The sequence below is a fragment of the Pinus tabuliformis genome, chromosome 6, assembly GCF_031772625.1.
Source record: "Pinus tabuliformis cultivar Carrire ecotype Pingquan chromosome 6, CPIR1, whole genome shotgun sequence".
Classification (NCBI taxonomy): Eukaryota; Viridiplantae; Streptophyta; class Pinopsida; order Pinales; family Pinaceae; genus Pinus; species Pinus tabuliformis.
The window spans coordinates 1381102041-1381121607 of NC_142292.1; the positions used below are offsets into that span (position 1 = coordinate 1381102041).

Genomic DNA, 19567 nt, shown 5'->3' on the forward strand with positions numbered 1-19567 from the left:
TTGCCTTATTCCACCAGCTTCAACAAAGAACCCTTATAGTTTGTACCCAAAGCCCAAAACACTAATTATATCTCCTCTGATACCAACATATATAGCCCTCCATAATTAACGCCACATCGACATTCTTCTAGTCCACACAAAATTATTTGACAAGACTTGAAAGACTTTACAAGATTCCTCGGGTATTTGTAGAGGGTTTCCCTATGGTAAAAAACGAATGGACACAAGGTAGCCTAGAAAATCAAGACCTGCAGGTTGTAAGACCTTACTCTCTTCCAGTGATCCCGTCCTCTTTCGCTAATGTTGGAAACTTGAATCCTCCAACGATGGATAATGAATCGACTGGATAGAGAAACATGTGTTGGAAGGCGAATATCAGATACCAAGAAATGTCAAAGTGATGCCACTTGTTAGGGTTTATGCATTGTTTCTATTTGTTAGAGCTCGAAACAACGATCAATGCAATATTAAAACATATAAGAAAGGAAACAACACACGACCATAAAAAACTATATCAACCTAACATACAAACTTATGTAAAACGCCTCATGTTCAATGCATAATGCCATCCAAAAACAATGCACAGTCATCAAAATTACAACGTATATCCACTTGGAGCAAAGCGCCTCAAAAAACGTGGACGCGATCTTTGACAAGCTTGCAATAATGACATACAATTTCTACTGCTCACTGATATAGTTGTGATGGTATCTCTTAGACATAACTAATACAAACAAATCCTTCTTAACTCTCTTTATTTTGACAGCACGTAGGTGCACTTCGAGAGGTCCAGGACTTTACAAGTTTGTTACATGCTCATTCACGTCTTTATAGTTATGTTCCTTTCCAACACAACGCGACTCTACTTCATACTAAGCCAGGAAATCTCTTGATCCTTGTGTAGATGTTCATTCCCATTCTGAAGAAAATGAAGATGAGAGCGATAATCCGTCAAAGAAGCAAGTTGTTCCTTTCAATTTGAAGCCAAGAAATCCAATCAATGATGACGATCTGAGTCTTTTCAAGCAACTTCGACAATCGTTGGCTGCAGTTTCTATTGCTTCTTGCCTTTCTTCAGGATTGGCACACCTCACTGAAAACAACGATCGACAACCATAACTCCTTCGGACGTAGGAATGTCAATCAACGGCTTGCGGTAATCAAGGGTCGTAATGTTGGCAACGCAGGAGGAGTGGTGCAATGAGACAAGACCTTTCTCCAGCTCCAATGTTCATGGCTCTGAGGGGTTGTCTTGTGTGCCGAATTACGTGCCTTAGAAAAAATGTTGAAGAGCATCTATTCGAATTGCACTGAGGAAGCCCCAGACAGTTTCTACCTAACCGTAATGCTAAACAAGAAGAGTGTTAGGAAGAGCGGGTAAGGGGCGTTACAAGTTTCAAGGCTGCAGATAGAGTACCAAGGTTGGACGAGCTAAGAATTCATTCACGCGTTCATTGGGATATATAACGAGGTTCCGAAGCCTCTCAGTGAAAAAATGTCCAGAGAAAGCGGACTATATATCTAATGCTTTTGTTGTTTTAAGGATGGGATTCCTCCAAATTTCTAATCAAGCGAGTGGGTGAGCCAGGGATTTCACCTCCATGGTGGTATGCAGATATTTGAGAAGACGTTGACAGGAAAAACCATCACCGCAATTTGAGAGCCTTGATAAGGAAATATGAAACACACATTAGAAAAATATGAAACGCATGTTAGACTAGCGACCACTAAAACGCACCAACGAACAGACTAACCAATGCAGGGTGGCAAATAACGCATACTGAATGAGAATATGACAGACTGGTAATACAATAATAAGACGTTTGAGAGGCTAGCGCCAGCTGACAACGAAAGAAGGTTAACCGTATGAAAAATCCAGGGACCACATTGAGTGTTTCAATGGCAGGAAGCAATACCAAGGGTTTACAATGTGGCAGGTGTGCCAGAGAACGGTTCTGAGGACTGAAAACTGAAGGTAAAGAAAGGCCACATAACTGTGGCTCAAATTATTAAACAGGGCAGGTATATGCCTGCTCTGATGCCATGTTAAACAACATAAACTTAATGGACAAATATGAAAGATAATCGTGATATGCTTTATTATTCACACAATGTACATTTATAATACATTGGTGTGACTCTTGGATTCATCTTCCAAGGTCTCTTGGACTCCCTTTGACTGTTCAGCGCCCACACCTTAACCCTTAGCGGATTAGGTTTCCAACAAGTTTTGTAGCTGCTATTATTCCAAGCATTCTTGCTGTATTGACAGGCTTATGTTAAACAGAGAAAACTGGGAAATGCAACATAAACAAGCCTAAAAATCTGAAGAATCGAGATCCCAAGGGATGAAGTATGTAAAAATGCAAAAGGAAAAAGGAATTTTGTTGCAAGGTAGCATTCTCGTGAACTCATCTTTGAAAATCGAAAACCTGTGATCTCTTTCTAAAGACTAGTATACATCCTCTATTCGCTAACAACCAAAGTGATTACCACTGCTCTCTCTCAAGTTTTCAATCAGAATGCATGGAATGCTATCACATTCTTTTCACCTAAGAAACTGGAATATTAGGATGAAGATGTAAAATATTTGCACAAGGCTCAAGTTCTTAATACATGAACCGTTAATATCTGTTTCAAATTTTCAATTGATTGAATTATCTCCATGATGACAGTTCAGAGTAGTAGCTTACAGTTCACAAAACAACATTGGTTGGATATCATTTTTCAACCATAGTATGTAAAGCTACATAAACAGATTTTCTAATCATCCAAAATATGAATGGAATTGTATCAAACAAAAGAGCTTCACTGAGCCAATTTTAAAATTCCAGTTACAAATTTTAGAATTCCAGCTTGCTTAATTCTACACAAAATGCAGCAGTTAATCTCTTCAAGACGTAAAGATTTAAGGAATCTATAAATTGAAATTTCTAAAGAATAATGAATATGATTATGGTACACCATAGCAACAGTAAATCCAATAAGTGAAGAATCCGTTATTTATGAATTTCTGCATAATTCACTGAATTCCAAATAATCTGAAGTTAATTCCAGAATCTTCTTTGTTTCATCTTAGTTCACTGGAAGCCAATACATTTTGTAAGTGACATTTCACTTCAGATCTACTACCTGCTAATTATATTCAACATTATGTACAGAGCTGGTTTTCACATCTCCAGCTCAAAGAACTTGAAGCTGGCAGGAGGCAAGTCCCAAGAAAATCGATAGTCAACAGATGCTAGACAACAATGGACTTAAGTCCAGATTTGGTTCCGGCTGTCAGTTTATAGTTTATCGGAAGTGGAATGAGGCATAGTCATGTTATGAAATTTTACAGCATTCTTCTCAGATTCCAAAACTCCACTTTTAGCAATGCTGGAAAAAACCAACGTACCAAATATTCATCTTTAGTGAAAAAGCAATTATAGTTCATCAAACAACAATATTATAAGAATAATGCAATCAAGAGATTAAATAAGTAATAGAAAAAGACCTGAATTGCTGATCTTACCTGTGGTAACTTAGAGCCGACATTCTATATAGACTGGTAAAAACAAGAAGATGAAGACCAATGGAGTAGAAGAAGATAAAAGTCCGGGCATATCTGAATCAACACAACTGTCTTAGTTTTATCAAGTTACATCAATATATAGTTCCTTACTTGTTAATAAAATTCCAGGAAGAAAAGTTGTCATTCTACTCCACGTGATTTTATGCAGTTCATTTATGCATTACATATGAATGACATCAGCAGGCATAACTGCATGTGAAAACTCAAAACCTATATAATTGAAGAAAGGTACTACGAAAGGTATAACGGCTTACTTGTTGCCAAGAAGGAAACGCCCACTTGTGAGTGTAATTTTGTCTCTTATTCCAAGTTCCTTGTATCTACGCTCCTTTTCCTGTTTCAGAAAAACTCTAAAATTTATCCATTTTCTAATTCAAAAAGCTAGGCCATCCTAGATAAAAAGTGGTGCTCAAAGAATATGGCATCCAGATTCAGATATAGCACTGAAATGAAACAGATATTCACTGTAGACTGTAAAAGTTTTGACATATCTGCGGGAGAAGTTAGAAGTATCCTCATTTTAGTTCCAACATAAGTCACAGACTCACATGGTTCAAGTTCAAGTTCAGGTTCAGTAATGAGCAAATTGGTTTGAATTCAATTTTTTTCATGAGGTTGATGAGGTTCACCATATATATATATATATATATATATATATATATATATAAACTTAAAAAGAAATATGACATAAAGAAGTAAGAAAGGAACATTAAGATGCATCAAAAATGTTATTATGGACTTGGAAACTGAAGGATAGATTAAAAGCTTCAGCTGTGACACAAAGTTATTGGAGTGGAAACTCTGATTTTTACTGGAGTAAATATATATATAATTTATTAGTGAATTGAATGATGATTTACAGTGCAGGAGGTCCCTGGCTTAAATATAGCCTTGGGTGCCTCTTGATGAATGGGCATGATCTTTTGATCATACCCTTGCCTAATTAATGATTACAGATTAACTAATTTTTACATAACATTGCCTTCCACTGGAAAATATGCTTTGTCCTCAAAGCATACATAACGACGAGTGTTGTTGACGAAAGGCTTTTGTCTCCCAAGAAGCTCCTTCTTCTGATAAATCCTTCCACTTGATCAGGGATTCTTTGATTATTCGTGATCGCAGTTTCTTTTCCTTGATGGAGATGATACCTTTTGGCTCTAGAATGACCCTTCCTTCTTCATCTAAGGTCGGAAGTGTTGTTTGTGCTGATTGATGTTCGTCTAGTGCCTTTTTAAGGCAGGATACATGGAAAACGTTGTGAATACAACTTTTATCAGGAAGGCTTAAACTGTATTCTACTTGGCTGATCTTTTTATTGATCTCGTATGGTCCATAAAACCTTGGTGCCAATTTGTTTTTTCCCTTTTGTCTTAAGGACAATTTCCTGTAAGGCTAAAGTTTAACAAATACCCATTCTCCAACTTCAAATTCTCTCTCGGTTCTGTTTTGGTCAGCTTGCTGCTTCACACAGTTTCTTGCATTGTTTAGATTTTCTTTTAGAGTTTGGACGACTTTTTGGGTTTCTTCTAACCAGTGATGCGAAAATCGCGATTTTATCGGAAAATCGCCATTTCCACATTCCAACGATAAAATTGCACGATTTTTAAACCTGTCTTTTTTCGGCGATTTTTATGAAAAAATCACGATAAATTCCAAAAAATCGCGATTTGATTGGTAATAATCACTGGGCTGGCAGAAAGCGTTATTATAAGACCAAAAAATGATTTTTTGTTAATCATTTGTACAGACAGCGGCAGCGACGTAGTTTTGGAGTGACTTAGGAGGAAAAGCTTGGTCGTTTGGGAGCTAATTGGAGAAGAAAAATGGATTGAGAGCTAGGAGGAGAGGAATTTTCTCCAGCAAACCGGCATGGGCACCAAAATTTTGTGTTTTGTAACTTTGTTTTGGTTTTTTTTTATGTTTTTGGTTGGGTTTGGAATCTGGATAATCCATTGTTTATCAAATATTTCAATGGGTTATCAAATATTTTTGAATTGATTTGATGGGGTTTTTGTTTGTTAAAAACTTAAATTGTCAAAAATTCCATGTGTTTTGTCATGTTACTCATGTATGTAATTTTTTTTTAGTTTTTGTAACCTGTAATCCTTATTTTGCCATAGGTTCACCATTCAACTTCAAAGTTCAAACTTCATCTTACAAATTTAAAACTCAAGAGTCAAGAGTTCAACCAAGTTACGAACATGCCAAGGAAATTGGACCCTCTGTGGGAATTTGGTGAACCCGATGGAGGGTTTGATAGAATAAACTTGTCTTGCAAGTTGTGTGGGCAGCATATGTCAGGGGTGGTTTATAGATTGAAGTATCACCTTGCATAAATCCTTGGATTTGATGTAGGGTCTTACAAAAATACAAATCCGTAAATCATCTGAAAAGCCATGAGATCATTGGAAAATTTGGAGCACAATAGAGAGGCTAAAGCAGAAATGAAGAAGCAACTAACAAAGACTGTGTTAGGCTCAGGTGAACAAGGAATTTAAAACTCAAGAGTCAAGAGTTCAACCAAGTTACGAACATGCCAAGGAAATTGGACCCTCTGTGGGAATTTGGTGAACCCGATGGAGGGTTTGATAGAATAAACTTGTCTTGCAAGTTGTGTGGGCAGCATATGTCAGGGGTGGTTTATAGATTGAAGTATCACCTTGCATAAATCCTTGGATTTGATGTAGGGTCTTACAAAAATACAAATCCGTAAATCATCTGAAAAGCCATGAGATCATTGGAAAATTTAGAGCACAATAGAGAGGCTAAAGCAGAAATGAAGAAGCAACTAACAAAGACTGTGTTAGGCTCAGGTGAACAAGGAAGTGGCACTGGTTCTACTTCAGCATCAATATCTACAACCAACCTAGTAGTTACCTCATCATTTTTTGTTCCTAGAACCACGCCTAGTTCACAACCATCTATCACTTCAATGCTTAAAAAAACTGAGAAAGAACAAGTTGACAAGTTGTTGGCCAATTTTTTCCTTTGGAGTGATATTCCTTTCAGCGTTGCAAGAAATAATCCATTTTTCCAACCTGTGGTTGATGCTATTGCAACTGTTGGGTCAGCGTACAAAATCCCTTCTTATGATGACTTTAGAGGCCGAATTCTTCAAAATGAAAAGGTTGACTGCACCAAAAGATTGGAGGAGTATAGGGCATCATGGGCACAAACAGGGTGCACTGTGATGTCAGATGGTTGGACCGACCAAAAGGGGAGAACCCTTATAAACTTCTTGGTTAGTTGTCCCAAGGGGACAATGTTTATGAAATCCGTTGATGCATCTTCACATATCAAAGATGCAAAAACTTTATGTGATTTGTTGGATGTCTTTATTTTGGAGGTGGGTGCAGAACATGTTGTCCAAGTCATAACGGACAATGCTGCAAATTATGTTGTTGTTGGCAGGATGCTTATGGAGAGGCATCCTACTTTATTTTGGACACCTCATGCTGCACATTGTATTGATTTGATGTTGGAGGACATAGGGAAAATTTACTTTGTCAAAGATATTGTTGAGTCATCAAAAAGCATTACAAAATTTCTATATAATCATACATCTGTGCTTAGCTTGATGAGAAAATTCACCAACAACAAAGAGTTGGTGCGCCCCACCATTACATGGTTTGCCACCAGTTTCATATCTCTTCAATCTCTCTTGAATTCTATGTAGAATGTGAAGAGAATGTTTCTTTCAGAGCAGTGGCGTTCTTTGACAATGAGCCGCAAACCAGAGGGAGAAGCCATATGCAGACTAGTTTCATATCAGGAAGACTTCTGGGCAGGAGTGTAGGAGGTGTGCACTGTTACTGAACCTTTAGTAAAGGTTCTTCGATTAGTTAATGGTGAGAAGCCCACAATGGGCTATTTGTATGAGGCCATGGACAGGGCGAAAGAATCCATTCCGGCCTACTATGACGATAAGGAAGATGAGGGGTTTCAGAGACAACTCCTCCTATGGGAAGTGATTGATGAACGATGGAACAACACACTCCATCGTCCCATTCATGCTGTAGGGATCTACTTGAACCCCGCATTTTCTTATCCATGTGGGTTCATATTTGATGCTGAGATCATGGATGGATTCTTAACCTGTGTTCAGAGGATGGTGCGATCTTCAACAGAACGTACAGAAATCTCCAAAGAAATTGAGACATACAGGATGGCACGTGGCACATTTGGTTTTGACATGGCTGTGACTCATAGGATGACTAAAATGCCAAGTATTTTTTAGTTTGTTTCAAATTTCATTGTCTCTTCAAGTTCATAACTTCATACTTTGCTTCAACTTTTAAATTTCATTTTTTTCTTATGTTTATTTAAAATTTTATTTGTAATTTTGTTGTAGATGCATGGTGGAGAATGTATGGTGCCAAGGTACCCCTTTTGGAAAAGCTTGCCATTCGAATCCTCAGCCAAACATGTAGCTCCTTAGGATACGAGTGCAACTGGAGTGTATTTGAAAAAATACACAACAAGAATCGCAACAGGTTAACACTTAAAATATTGCAAATTTCCAAATACTTTTTTGAATTCATTAAACAATATTTTTTTTATAATTATTATTTCATGATCTTTGTACAGGTTCGAGTCCCAGCGACTTAATGACATGGTCTACGTCTACTACAATCTTCGATTGTGGGTGAAGCAACTTGAGAGGATACTTGATATGGAGGCCATCTCATTGGATGGGATTGACACCACTGCTGCATGGAGAGTTGAGGCCAAGAGGCCTCTCATGGAGTCTGTCGGTGATTGGCTAGAGAAGGAGGTAGTGGAAGAGGAGGAAGAGGCGGAGCAACAGGAGGAGGAGGTGACACCACCTACTCGGGCTACCCTTGCCACCAGTAGAGGACGTGGTCTACCTCCTATAGCTCCTAGTTCTTCAGCTTCTAGAGCACAGCAGAGTCCACTGCCAACTCCACCAGCATCTACATCTAGAGGGAAAGGGAAAGCTATTGCATTTTCTCGCAAGAGGGGTAGAGGAAATCAGTAGTATTAAACTTTAGTTATTTGGTTCATTTCATTGTATATGACATTATGACTCATGAGATAAATTATTATATTTTTTGTTGATATTTTGAGGCTGAGTTGGGAGTCATGAGTCAGGACTTACTATTCAGGACATGATTCACTGTTATGTGTGATGTAGCACTAGAAATGCTATTACACATCTTATATATTAGTTCTTTTATCATATTTATGTGTCAATGTATTTATTTTATGTTGTAGATGCTTTAGATATTAAAAAAATTGAAAAAAAATGAATATTTTTGTATGTTATGATTTTTTCCTGATTTTTACTGATTTTTTCCCGATTTTTACGATTTTTTTCTGAATTTTTCCCCTCGCCGATAATATCCCAATAATGATTACTGCAACATTGCTTCTAACTAGTTTTTAACAACTGGTAGTTTTGTCTTAATGATAGCAAGGTCCTTCCATTTCAGAGGTTCGTACTCGTAGAAAGCTTGAAATGGAGTCATTTTCGCTAACGTGTGCTAAGTAGAATTGTACCACCATTCAGCGAGATGTAGCCACTAAACCCACTTATTTTGTTTTTTCTTTGTCATAACAACGTAGGTAGGCTTCTAAACACTTGTTGACAACCTCTATTTTGCCATCTATTTGAGGATGGTAGGCTGAACTCATGTTGAGGTAGGTTCCTATATGATTGAAAAATTTGGCATCTCTATCGATCACAATGACCTTGGAAAATCCATATAATTTGTAAACATTTTTGCAAAATATCTCAGTGATTTGTTTTGTTGAATCTAATTTCCTCATTCTAATAAAGTGAGCATACTTGGTGAGTTTGTCGACTACAAGAATTTTATCCTTACCATCAGACACCGATAAACCTTCGATAAAGTCCATTGATATTTCTTCCCATTTCTGATTTGGGATATTTAAAATATGAAGTAGTCCAGGTGTCATAATACTTTCATTTTTATTTCTCTAACATTTATCGCATTTTGCTACATATTTCTTAATATAACTACTCATTCCCTTCCAAAAGAATATCTAGCGTGCATTATAGTAGGTTTTAAAGAACCCTACATGTCCAGCTAACAGTGAATCATGTGACTCCTTGAGAATCTTAGCTTTAAACTTGGAATTTGAATTTAGATAAAGTCTTCCCATGTACCATTTCCATTCAAATTTTGAATTGTGAGGAAGGTTATTGATTATAGCACTTGCTTCTATATATTTTGCATATTCACTTCCAATCTCTTTAAGCCATTCTAGAACAACAACCAAAACTGCAAGTAATGATGGTTCTTCGTCTTTCCTAGACAGAGCATCTGCCACTATATTGTCCTTTCCCCTTTTATGTAATATCTCCATGTCAAAAGCAGCAATTTTTTCAATCCACTTTGGTTATTCTTCAGAGAGCGTTTCTTGTTGGAGGAGGTACTGGAGATTGTTATGGTCCATTCGTATGGAGAACTTACTTCCCAAAAGATATTGCCTCCACTTGGCTAGTGCACGCATAATAGCGAGCATTTCTTTGTATGTAGATTTAAGACATTCTCGCTTATTGAGTTTCCTGCTTTCGAAAGCTCTTGGATGACCATCTTGCATTAATATTGCTCCTATACAAAAACCTGAAGCATCACACTCAATTACAAAAGGTTTTGTGAAATCTAGAGTTGCGAATACAAGGGCATTAGACATAACTTCCTTCAAGTTTTCAAAACACTTTTATGCTTCATCATACCATCGAAATGAGTTATATGGGCATAGTTTTTAATAAATCTTCGATAATACCCGATCAATCCTAAGAATCCTCTTAGATTGGACATATTAATTGGTTTGGGCCATTCTCTTATAGCCTTGATCTTATTAGGATCCACTCTTACTCCTTCCTTGGATATTATATGCCCGAGATACTCTACTTCCATCTCAAAAGTGCATTTGGACTTCATGAAATAAAACTAATATTTCTCTAATACCATAAGAACTTGCTCCAAATGTTGTAGGTGCTCCTTCCATGTTTTACTATAAATTAGAATGCCATCAAAGAATACTAACACAAACTTCCTTAGATATGGGTGGAATAACTCATTCATAGTAGCTTGGAATGTTACTGGTGCGTTGGTTAAACCAAAAGGAACTACCTTAAACTCGTAATGACCTTCATGTGTTCGGAACGCAGTTTTTTCTATGCTTTCCAACCTTATTCTGATTTGGTAATGCCTCGACCTTAAGTCCAATTTTGAAAAGTATTTAGCGCCATGTAGTTCATCCAACATTTCATCGATAAAAGGGATTGGAAACTTGTTTTTAATTCTTATTTTGTTTAGTCCTCGATAATCAACGCATAATCTGAACAATCCATCTTTATTTTGAACTAATACAACTGAAGCAGCGACAGACTTTTACTTTTTGTGATAATGCCACATTTTAAAAGATCCTCGACTAATCTTTCAATTTCAGTTTTTTGATGATGTGCATATTGATACGGCTTGATGTTAATGGGATTTGATCCTAATTTGACTTCGATTGTATGCTTGATTTCTCTTTTAGGCGGCAACTTCATTGGAAGATCTTGGAATACTTTTTCGTGCTTTTGAATTAGCTCTTGAACCTTTGGTGCTTCTTCGTTGACCAGATTTGAAGTTAACATTTCTAATTGATGACATTGTACTAAATAAGCTGGTGCTCCCTTTCGAATCATTTTCATCATCTGGGATGATGATACAATTTGATTCTCAGGGGGCGGAACCCATATAACGTGTACTTATGCCCTTCCCATTTAGATTTTATAAATTGTTTTTGATGGTTGGCAGAGTAAGTACCTAGGGTTTGAAGCCATTGGATACCTAGGACCACATCCATTGCTCCTAATGGTACAATGTAGAACGAAGATTCCAGATTATAGTCTTGAACCTATAATTTGAATTTATGGCATTTCCCTACCTTTTCGATTTTCTTACCATCAACTACCAAACTTTCATGTTGGGCATAGGGAACGTGAAGATGTTGAGCCTTTTCGCCATAGTGGAGTCCAAAAAGTTGTGGGTGCTACCAGTATCGATCAGAACCATTACATTGCTTTTCTTGATATGTCCTTTTAACTTTAATGTATGGGGCTGCGATATACTTGTCATGGCCGATAATGACACTTGCAAAATATTCTCGTTATCTAGTTCTGGGGAGACTTCTGGAGAATCTTCAATTTCTTCTACATCTGATTCATCACTGTCTGAATCATTAGTTGTTTCACATTTATATAGGTTCTTGGTCTCTTTTCCTTTTAACACATCTATGTTTAGGGTCCCATTTTTTGCCACAACATCTACACTTTCCCTCTTTCATTCTTTGCATTTCCAAGTTACTTTTGTCTCCTTCACGAAGATGTGGTGGAACATATTTTGTGTTATCCGTGTTGGCAGCTTGGGGAAATATTCGTCTCGAATATACTCTTTCAACTTTCGGCCACTGCATCTTTTCGTGCTTCTTTTCAACAACTTTTGCCTTTCGTTTGGCTACTTCTATAGAAGTGATGTCATGAAGGTCAAGCTCAGTCTGGAGATGGGGTTTAAGTCCCGTGGTGTATGATTCAATGAGACGAGTTTATGATAATCCTAGTACTCATGTAGCTAAAGTTTCCCATTCTCGTGAATATTTGTCCACATTTCCTTTTTGTTGCAGTCTGGTGAGTGCCGAGAAGAACTCTTCTTCCTTGACACCTTGGAACCTTTTAAAGAATGCATTTTTGAATTTCCTCCAACTGATAGCAAGTGTCGTCTTTTCCACTGTTCCACGGGGACGCGTCCCCCAGGGTCAGGTGCGCGCACCCCTCGCACCCGGGACGGGGAGTCTCTTGGGGGTGCGTTTCCCCACGCACCCTTTTTGGGGAGTCTTGGGGAGACGCAATGGGGTGCGTTTCCCCAGTGTGGGAGTCTAGACTCCCCAAAAAGGGTGCTTCTGGGCGTCCCCCTTCAGTGTGGGAGTCTAGACTCCCCAAAAAGGGTGCCCCTGGGCGTCCCCCTTTAAATTTGTCTAATAAGACTTAAAAATTCAAAATTCAAAATCAAAAATTCAAAAATCAAAACCATTAATTTTTTTTTAAACTAAAATTAAAACTAAATAACTAAAACTTAAAAGTCTAAAGAAAAAATTAAAATTAAAACTAAATAACTAAAACTTAAAGTTAAAAGCTCATTTCATTTCAACCCAAAGTCATTTCCATTTCACTCTTAACTATTTTTGAGTTTGAACTTTGAAACTTTGAGTTATATAGATTTAGTGTTCAAACTTTGAAAATATACTAGTATGTTTTGCTTTCAATTTAGATTCTAGAATGATGAATGATGAATTTAGTTTTTAAATCAATGTAGATTGTAGAATGATGAACCATTGAATGTTGAATGATATCGATCAATGTATTTGAATATTTTATTATTGATTTTTATTTTTGCTTTTCGAATCTCATGGTATGTATGAATAATAATTAATTCAATAATGAGACTTGTCACTTGAGTATGTCATATGAATGATGTATGTATCAAAATGAATGATGAGGATGGATCAATGATTCAAATTTCAATTGTCTATTTAATATTTTTATGCTTTCATTATTGGACAGTGAACAATGAATATGAACTTGAATTATATATATATATATATATATATATATATATATACCTCGACGACTCCCCACACCCCTGAAATTTCCCTAAAATTTGAGGGTACTCCCACACGTCCCCCCTGTGCGTCTCCCTGCACCCGCGTCTCCCCGCACCAGAGTCTTGGTGGAACATTGGTCTTTTCCCACCACATATACCAGTTATATGCTTCGCCTTCCATTTGCATGGATGCATGCTTGGTCTTTTCATCATCATTGTCAATACCATAAATTTCAAAATATTCTTCTGCTTTATTGAACCATGCAACACTGCACTTCTCATTACCGTCAAATTTGGAGAGTTCAAGGTTTGCTCTTCGTTGATATGTCGTCACCGTTGGAGTAAAGAGAGGGTATTGATTAGCAAGCTGCATATTTGAGAATTGATTCCAAAGCTGCATATTTTGAAAATTCGTGTTACTATTTTGTTGATGGGGTATGTACGATGCTTTTGGAGACTTAGGTTTTTCATGTGATTCTGATGAGTTTGAAGAATCCAGAGAATTGAGATGTTGAGTAGCTTCATTATTCTTGGGTAATTGATCAGGTGTAATCTTCAACTTGTCACAAATACAGGTCAACATCACCATTGCTTGACTATGGTTTAGATTCACCGTATTTGAAAGAATTGCGTGATCATTTTTAACTTCATTATGGTTCTGCTCGAGTTGACTCTCTATTCTCTTTGTTGTATCCTGGAGCTCCTTGATTTCATTAGAATGACTGATAAATTTATTCTCCAGATCAATCAATTGTTTACTAAAATCAACCATTGTCATAGACGATGACATTGAACATGTCAGCGGTGGTGTATATTTGTCCAGCTTTAACTTTTTCCTTAACTTGAACCTAGTTTTTTCTAGATTATATATATATATATATATATATATAATTATAATTTATAATTACTAATTACTATTATTATAATTATATGATTCATATAATTGCATAGCCGTGAACGGACCCGAACAGACGGAAGTGACTAGTTCACTGTCAGTTGCCGGGAGGTGTAAGGGCGGCATCAGCTCAAAATTAACGACGGACTCGTGGCGAATTATCTGTTGTCGAAAGACAACACAGCTAAAGAGACAACACGATGGAAGACAGGCAAATAAGAACGGTTTGATGCTTGAATACAGGGAACATGGTTCAATGGTTTGATGTTGGTCGAAACGCGGAGATAGGGAAGACAGGCAGAGAAGGATTATGGCGAAGGACAGAACGAATGGACGAAAGCGATGGACACTGACAAGAATAGGTAGTGACAGGGAATAGGTAGCGATGGACGCGGACTGTACGAGTAGCGGATGCAAGACAGTGGTGGCTTTGATACCAAATGGAGTGGAAACTCTAATTTTTACGGAGTAAATATATATATAATTTATTAATGAATTGAATGATGATTTACAATGCAGGAGGTCCCTGGCTTAAATATAGCCTTGGGTGCCTCTTGATGAATGGGCATGTTCTTTGATCATGCCCTTGCCTAATTAATGATTGCAGATTAACTAATTTTTACATAACAGTTATGAGCTCTAGTTGTGGACTTAATCAATGACCATGAGGTTTGATGGGGTTCACCAAACCTCAAAATTTCTTTAGGTTCGCCAAATTTCGAACCGTAAGGCCAAATTTCGGTGAACCTTGTCACATAGGTTCTAACCATCCCAAAGTCAAACAAACATGTTTGGAGATGAAAACTATATCCTTACAAACATAGTTTGTGGATCACCAGTCCTATGTGATGGTCCAAAATTAAGAAATGAAGAGTGAAAGCATAAAATAAATCAATTATATCTAGTTAAATGAAGATTATTGTACTGACATCGCTTCATCAATAACAATGATAAAATATACACCAATAATATTTTATATGAAGCCATTTAAAAAAAATAAAAATTTTCTTTTTCCCCTAAATGTTGGTTAAGTGGAAAAGATGTTGATGCAAATATTTATATAAATATGTTTGTTCATTATATGCTAAATGGATTATGTAAATATAATGTTTATAATAACAAGTAAAAATGAATTTTGCTTAAGTTTAATTAGATTTATTTAATTATGATATATAGTTAATATACTTTTTTATAAATTTATTTGTTTTGGTTGATTAATAACTTATTAAAAAGATAAATTTTATTTAAAATTATAGGATTTCTATGACTCAAAGTTGGAGGAATGTAAGAATATATAATTTGAGACCTGCTCAAATGTAAGAAGGAATTCAATGCCATTCAATCATACTGCTCTTTGGAGGTTATTTGTGTACAACAATCGAATTAGAGATCAAAACTCATTTTAAATTCTAAAATCTTATCCAATGCTATGAATAGGTACCTTGACAATAATAAGGCATGTGCTCCAAGTGGGGCCTTTCTAATCAGAGCATTAACCATTGCATGCTAACAAACAGTCAAAGCTGAAACATGAAAAGTAGTTCTTAAATGAGAGGTACCTCTATTTGGTGTTCTCTTTCCAAGACTTGCATCCCTTGACCAGTCAGGTCAACTTCCTTGTCGGTTCTCTAAGGCATCGTCATTTCTTGGGTCAATAGGTATTTTGATTGATCAATTTTCCCTACTCGATCTCCCTTGATGATCCTTCCCAAATCCTCCCTATAAAAGAGGAAATGAATCGTGTGATCATGTGAGATATTTACAGGAGCTTCACCAAGTTTTTTTGCATTGAACCACCGAGCCTCTGACTCCAAAGTTGGCCTTATTTCAGGCACTTCCTCCAAACCTCTTATTGGTTTATTATTCAACAATGCTATCTTTAATTCCATCTACTACATCGGCCTCACTTTCCTCTTGGCCAACATTGGGCATGCTTGTTTTAGTTGAGTGTTCAGACATATCACCATCTTCCCAGGGAAAAACATATCTGTAATTTTTTCTCTTTGATTGAGGTAGACACTGAGGAGCATTTAATCTTTAGATGTAACATCTATTATGATATTTAAAAACATTCTTCAGATACTTCATTCAGTGGTGAATTCTTTCCTCTGTTCTGGGACAATAGGTCATCAAGCGTAGTGCGGACCCTCAATTGTAAAACACTAGGACTGTTCAACACTGCTCCCTGGTCAGCACCACTTGGGCTCCAAACCTTGCCACATCAAGAAGTCCTAAGAGGATAAAAGTCATTGTTGTAGGACACATACTCAAAGATTACCAATTTGTTTCCTTCTATTAGGAGCAAGGTTGCACATAGTGGGAGCATTTTTTAGAATAGGAACATTGGGAATGTCATTTTCCAAAAATCCTTGAGAGAAAAGTGTCCTATGTAATGTCTCCAATTTTGATTTTTCATCTAAGGGAGTTAATGGAGTTTATTGGGGAGGTGTTAAGCATAGCACAATTTTGTAACTTGAGCATTGGAGACATTTTTAGGGTATGGGAGTTAAGAGAAATAGAAAATTATTTTGCTAGGGGAATGTGGGGGTCACACCTACAAGAAATACGCACCACTTGAGAGAAAATCGAATTGCTAAGGGAAGGAGGTCGAAATATTGGATGGAGGGACCCACATGAGGCAAGAAAAAAATTATAAATAGGAGCATAGAAGCTATTGGGGTTTTTTGTTCACTCATCTATTTCCTTTGTTGCTCAAGCTACTTCGTTGGGTCACAAGTGCTGCTTAGCACAGAGTTCTCCAAGTTGTTTCGTTGGGTCACAAGTGTTTCTTAGCACAAAGTTCTCCAAGAGGAGAACTCACCCTTCTTTCAGTGAACTTCGAGTGCCACCCTAGGGAGGCAAGCTATTGATACTTTGGTGAGAGGGTTTGTGGAGTATTGTAGCACATTTCAGCAGATTCCTTCAGCCAATTCGTACTCCAGGGAGGACGTAGTAGAGAAATCGTACCACTCATTTCAGCTAGTTTCCAAGGGTGTTTTGCTGGGAGAAAATTAGTGGAGTTGCTTAAGGGGGAGTCTAGCCTTTATGGAAAGTTTTGGAGCTGGAGGTGACTGCTATTGAGGGGAACGAATTTATCTTCCTAGGGCCTGCGCAGGGGGTCACTAGATAGCATTTTTGTGGAGCTGGGTTTAGCTATCTTGTGTCGGGATTTGATGTGAAACCTCTCCCCTACATCTGGGAAAATTTCCTATATCATTCCTATTGCAGATTGAGGAGAAATAAGGAGAGTTTGCAGCAGATAGAGCCACTGGGGACGCAGTTTCTGCCAAGGAGAGCATAGCACCAATTTTGGGTAATTTCGAGAGGTTGGAATTAGCCCAAAACATTTATGGATTTTGTTGGTCAAGGGTCAACGAGTTGGTTCCTAATTTTGCAAAATTTTTGGGGGACTTTTGGTGCCCAAAACAACATAATTATTTGGAAACCAGTGGGGAGTAGTGAACTGAAATTTTGGGTTCCGAGTGGTCGATAGAATTTGCCAAAACCCTTTTTGGGTTCTTCTGGTTTGTGGTGGACAACCCAAGATTAATTTGGCCGAATTCTCTAAGCACTTTTGTAGAATTTTCTGCTACAAAAACACCCTTATACCTACATTTTCCTTCAGATTCAAGCCTTATCTCCTGCGTTGGTATTTATGAGCATGCGGCCTAGAGATTAGACTCCTCCTAGGCCTCTCAACCCTCCCTAAGACAAAACCCTACCACCTGCAATCCCACAAAGAGTATGCGGCCTGAGAAAAAGAAGAAATACCTCACAAACATGCACAAAATCTGCCCATGATTCTCCTCTTAGCCCTCAACCTGCTGCCTATCAAACTCGACCCTCAAAATAGTCTCAAGAAGTCACAAAACAATCGCTTCTATCCTTCACTTGAGCTCTTTCTGATCTGTGACCACCTTAGAGGTATATCTTATGATGTGCTCCTAGGATGTGAGAATAAGACTCCTCGTCTCTTTTTATATGCTTCTCTTAGGCTAATGTCTAGCGCTTCCAAAGGGTCTCCTCAAGTCATGGCTGACTTGAATTCTAAGATAATTAGCCCACTTATAACACATAAAAGTTAATTTCTCTCAAACAACAAGGGCTCCCTTGTCGCTTTAAGCAACCCCTTGCTCCTTTAAGGGTGCTCTATCATCTCCAAGTGCCAAGTCATCAAATCTATGCATGGTTTCACACCCACAAGCTTGGGTGCAAAGCCCCCACCTTAGGTACTTAGAAGTTAGCCCACAAATCCTTTTTCTGGGGCCAATTCCTCCATAACCTTGTACCCTAGGGTTTGGAGTACCTCCCAAGTTACCAATCAAAACACTCCCTCTTAGCGAGGGAGGTACTTCCAAGACTAGGAAGTAACTCATCATTACTGTCACTACTGCGATACTACCCCAACTATTGGCACTAACCACTCCAGCATACCCTGTAGCATGAACTACACCCTTCTCAGAAGTATCACTGCCACGAGAAGCCTCCTGCTTATTCTTCTTCTGAAACTCTTGCAGACCTTCCCATGGTTCCTTCTTGCCAGCTGTAGAAGCACCCTTGCTCCCCATTGACCACACACTTTTCTTGGGCTGCACATTATCCCTCTAAAATCCTCTGCCAGAACTCGGCTCCCTCTGAACCTTTGGAACCTAGACCTTCTCCTGCTTCTGCTTCTCATGATATATAGGCTTGCCCATTAGTTGATATAGACCATGCTCCATAACTCCAATGACCACTCCAACAGAGCTAAAGCCTTTGGGCTTGAGCTTCGCTTTCCCATCCTAGAAAATCACGTCAAACCCCTTTTGCTTGATCACTGAGACAAACAATACGTTATATCTGAGCTCTGGTATATACAATACATCCTGAACTCGCATCAACTAACTTAACTCCATTCTGAATGGAATGATACATGATCTTCTGATCGCCTTCTGACTCTTGTTGCCCACCACCATGTGCAGCTTACATCGCACTCAGCTAGAGTCTCGAACACATCACGCGAACTTGTCATATGCTTTGATGCACCACTGTGCATTTACCACGCAGTTTTGTCGATGACACCCTCAGAGAAATGAGAAATTAGAGAAAAATCCTCGCTCTCTAACCTCTTGGAGGTATCATCTATCTTAGTAGAAGTGGCGACACCTACAACCTCCTTCCCCTTCTTCTCATTATCTTCCTGCTTCTTCTTTGGACACTTCGTCGAATATTGACCATACTCGCCACAATTGAAACACTTCAACTTACTCAAGTCCTTCCTTTGCTTTCCTTCCATCCTTGCTGCAAGAGCCACATCATCATCAAAAGCCTTCTTCTTCGGATGAAGCTCCTTGTGTTGCAATTCTTCCTAAATGAAGTCATCCCACAACTTGTTCCAGTTTGGTAGCTTCTCTCTGGCAATGATTCCTTTCACGAACGACTTCCACTCTAGAGTAAACCCCTTCAAGGTAATCCTTA

General features: G+C 37.9%; 1 protein-coding gene across 1 annotated transcript in view; it reads right to left on the reverse strand.

The window, feature by feature from the left end:
• Window positions 1-2970: 2970 nt before the first annotated feature.
• Window positions 2971-19567, reverse strand: part of LOC149263774 (protein CASP) — a 339103-nt gene continuing 322506 nt past the window's right edge. The window contains exons 20-22 of the mRNA XM_089426687.1: window positions 3829-3908; window positions 3515-3607; window positions 2971-3378 (exon numbers count right to left, since the gene is read on the reverse strand). Coding sequence (XP_089282813.1) covers window positions 3288-3378; window positions 3515-3607; window positions 3829-3908 — 264 coding nt within the window. The 3' untranslated portion in view covers window positions 2971-3287. The remainder of the gene's footprint in view (window positions 3379-3514; window positions 3608-3828; window positions 3909-19567) is intronic.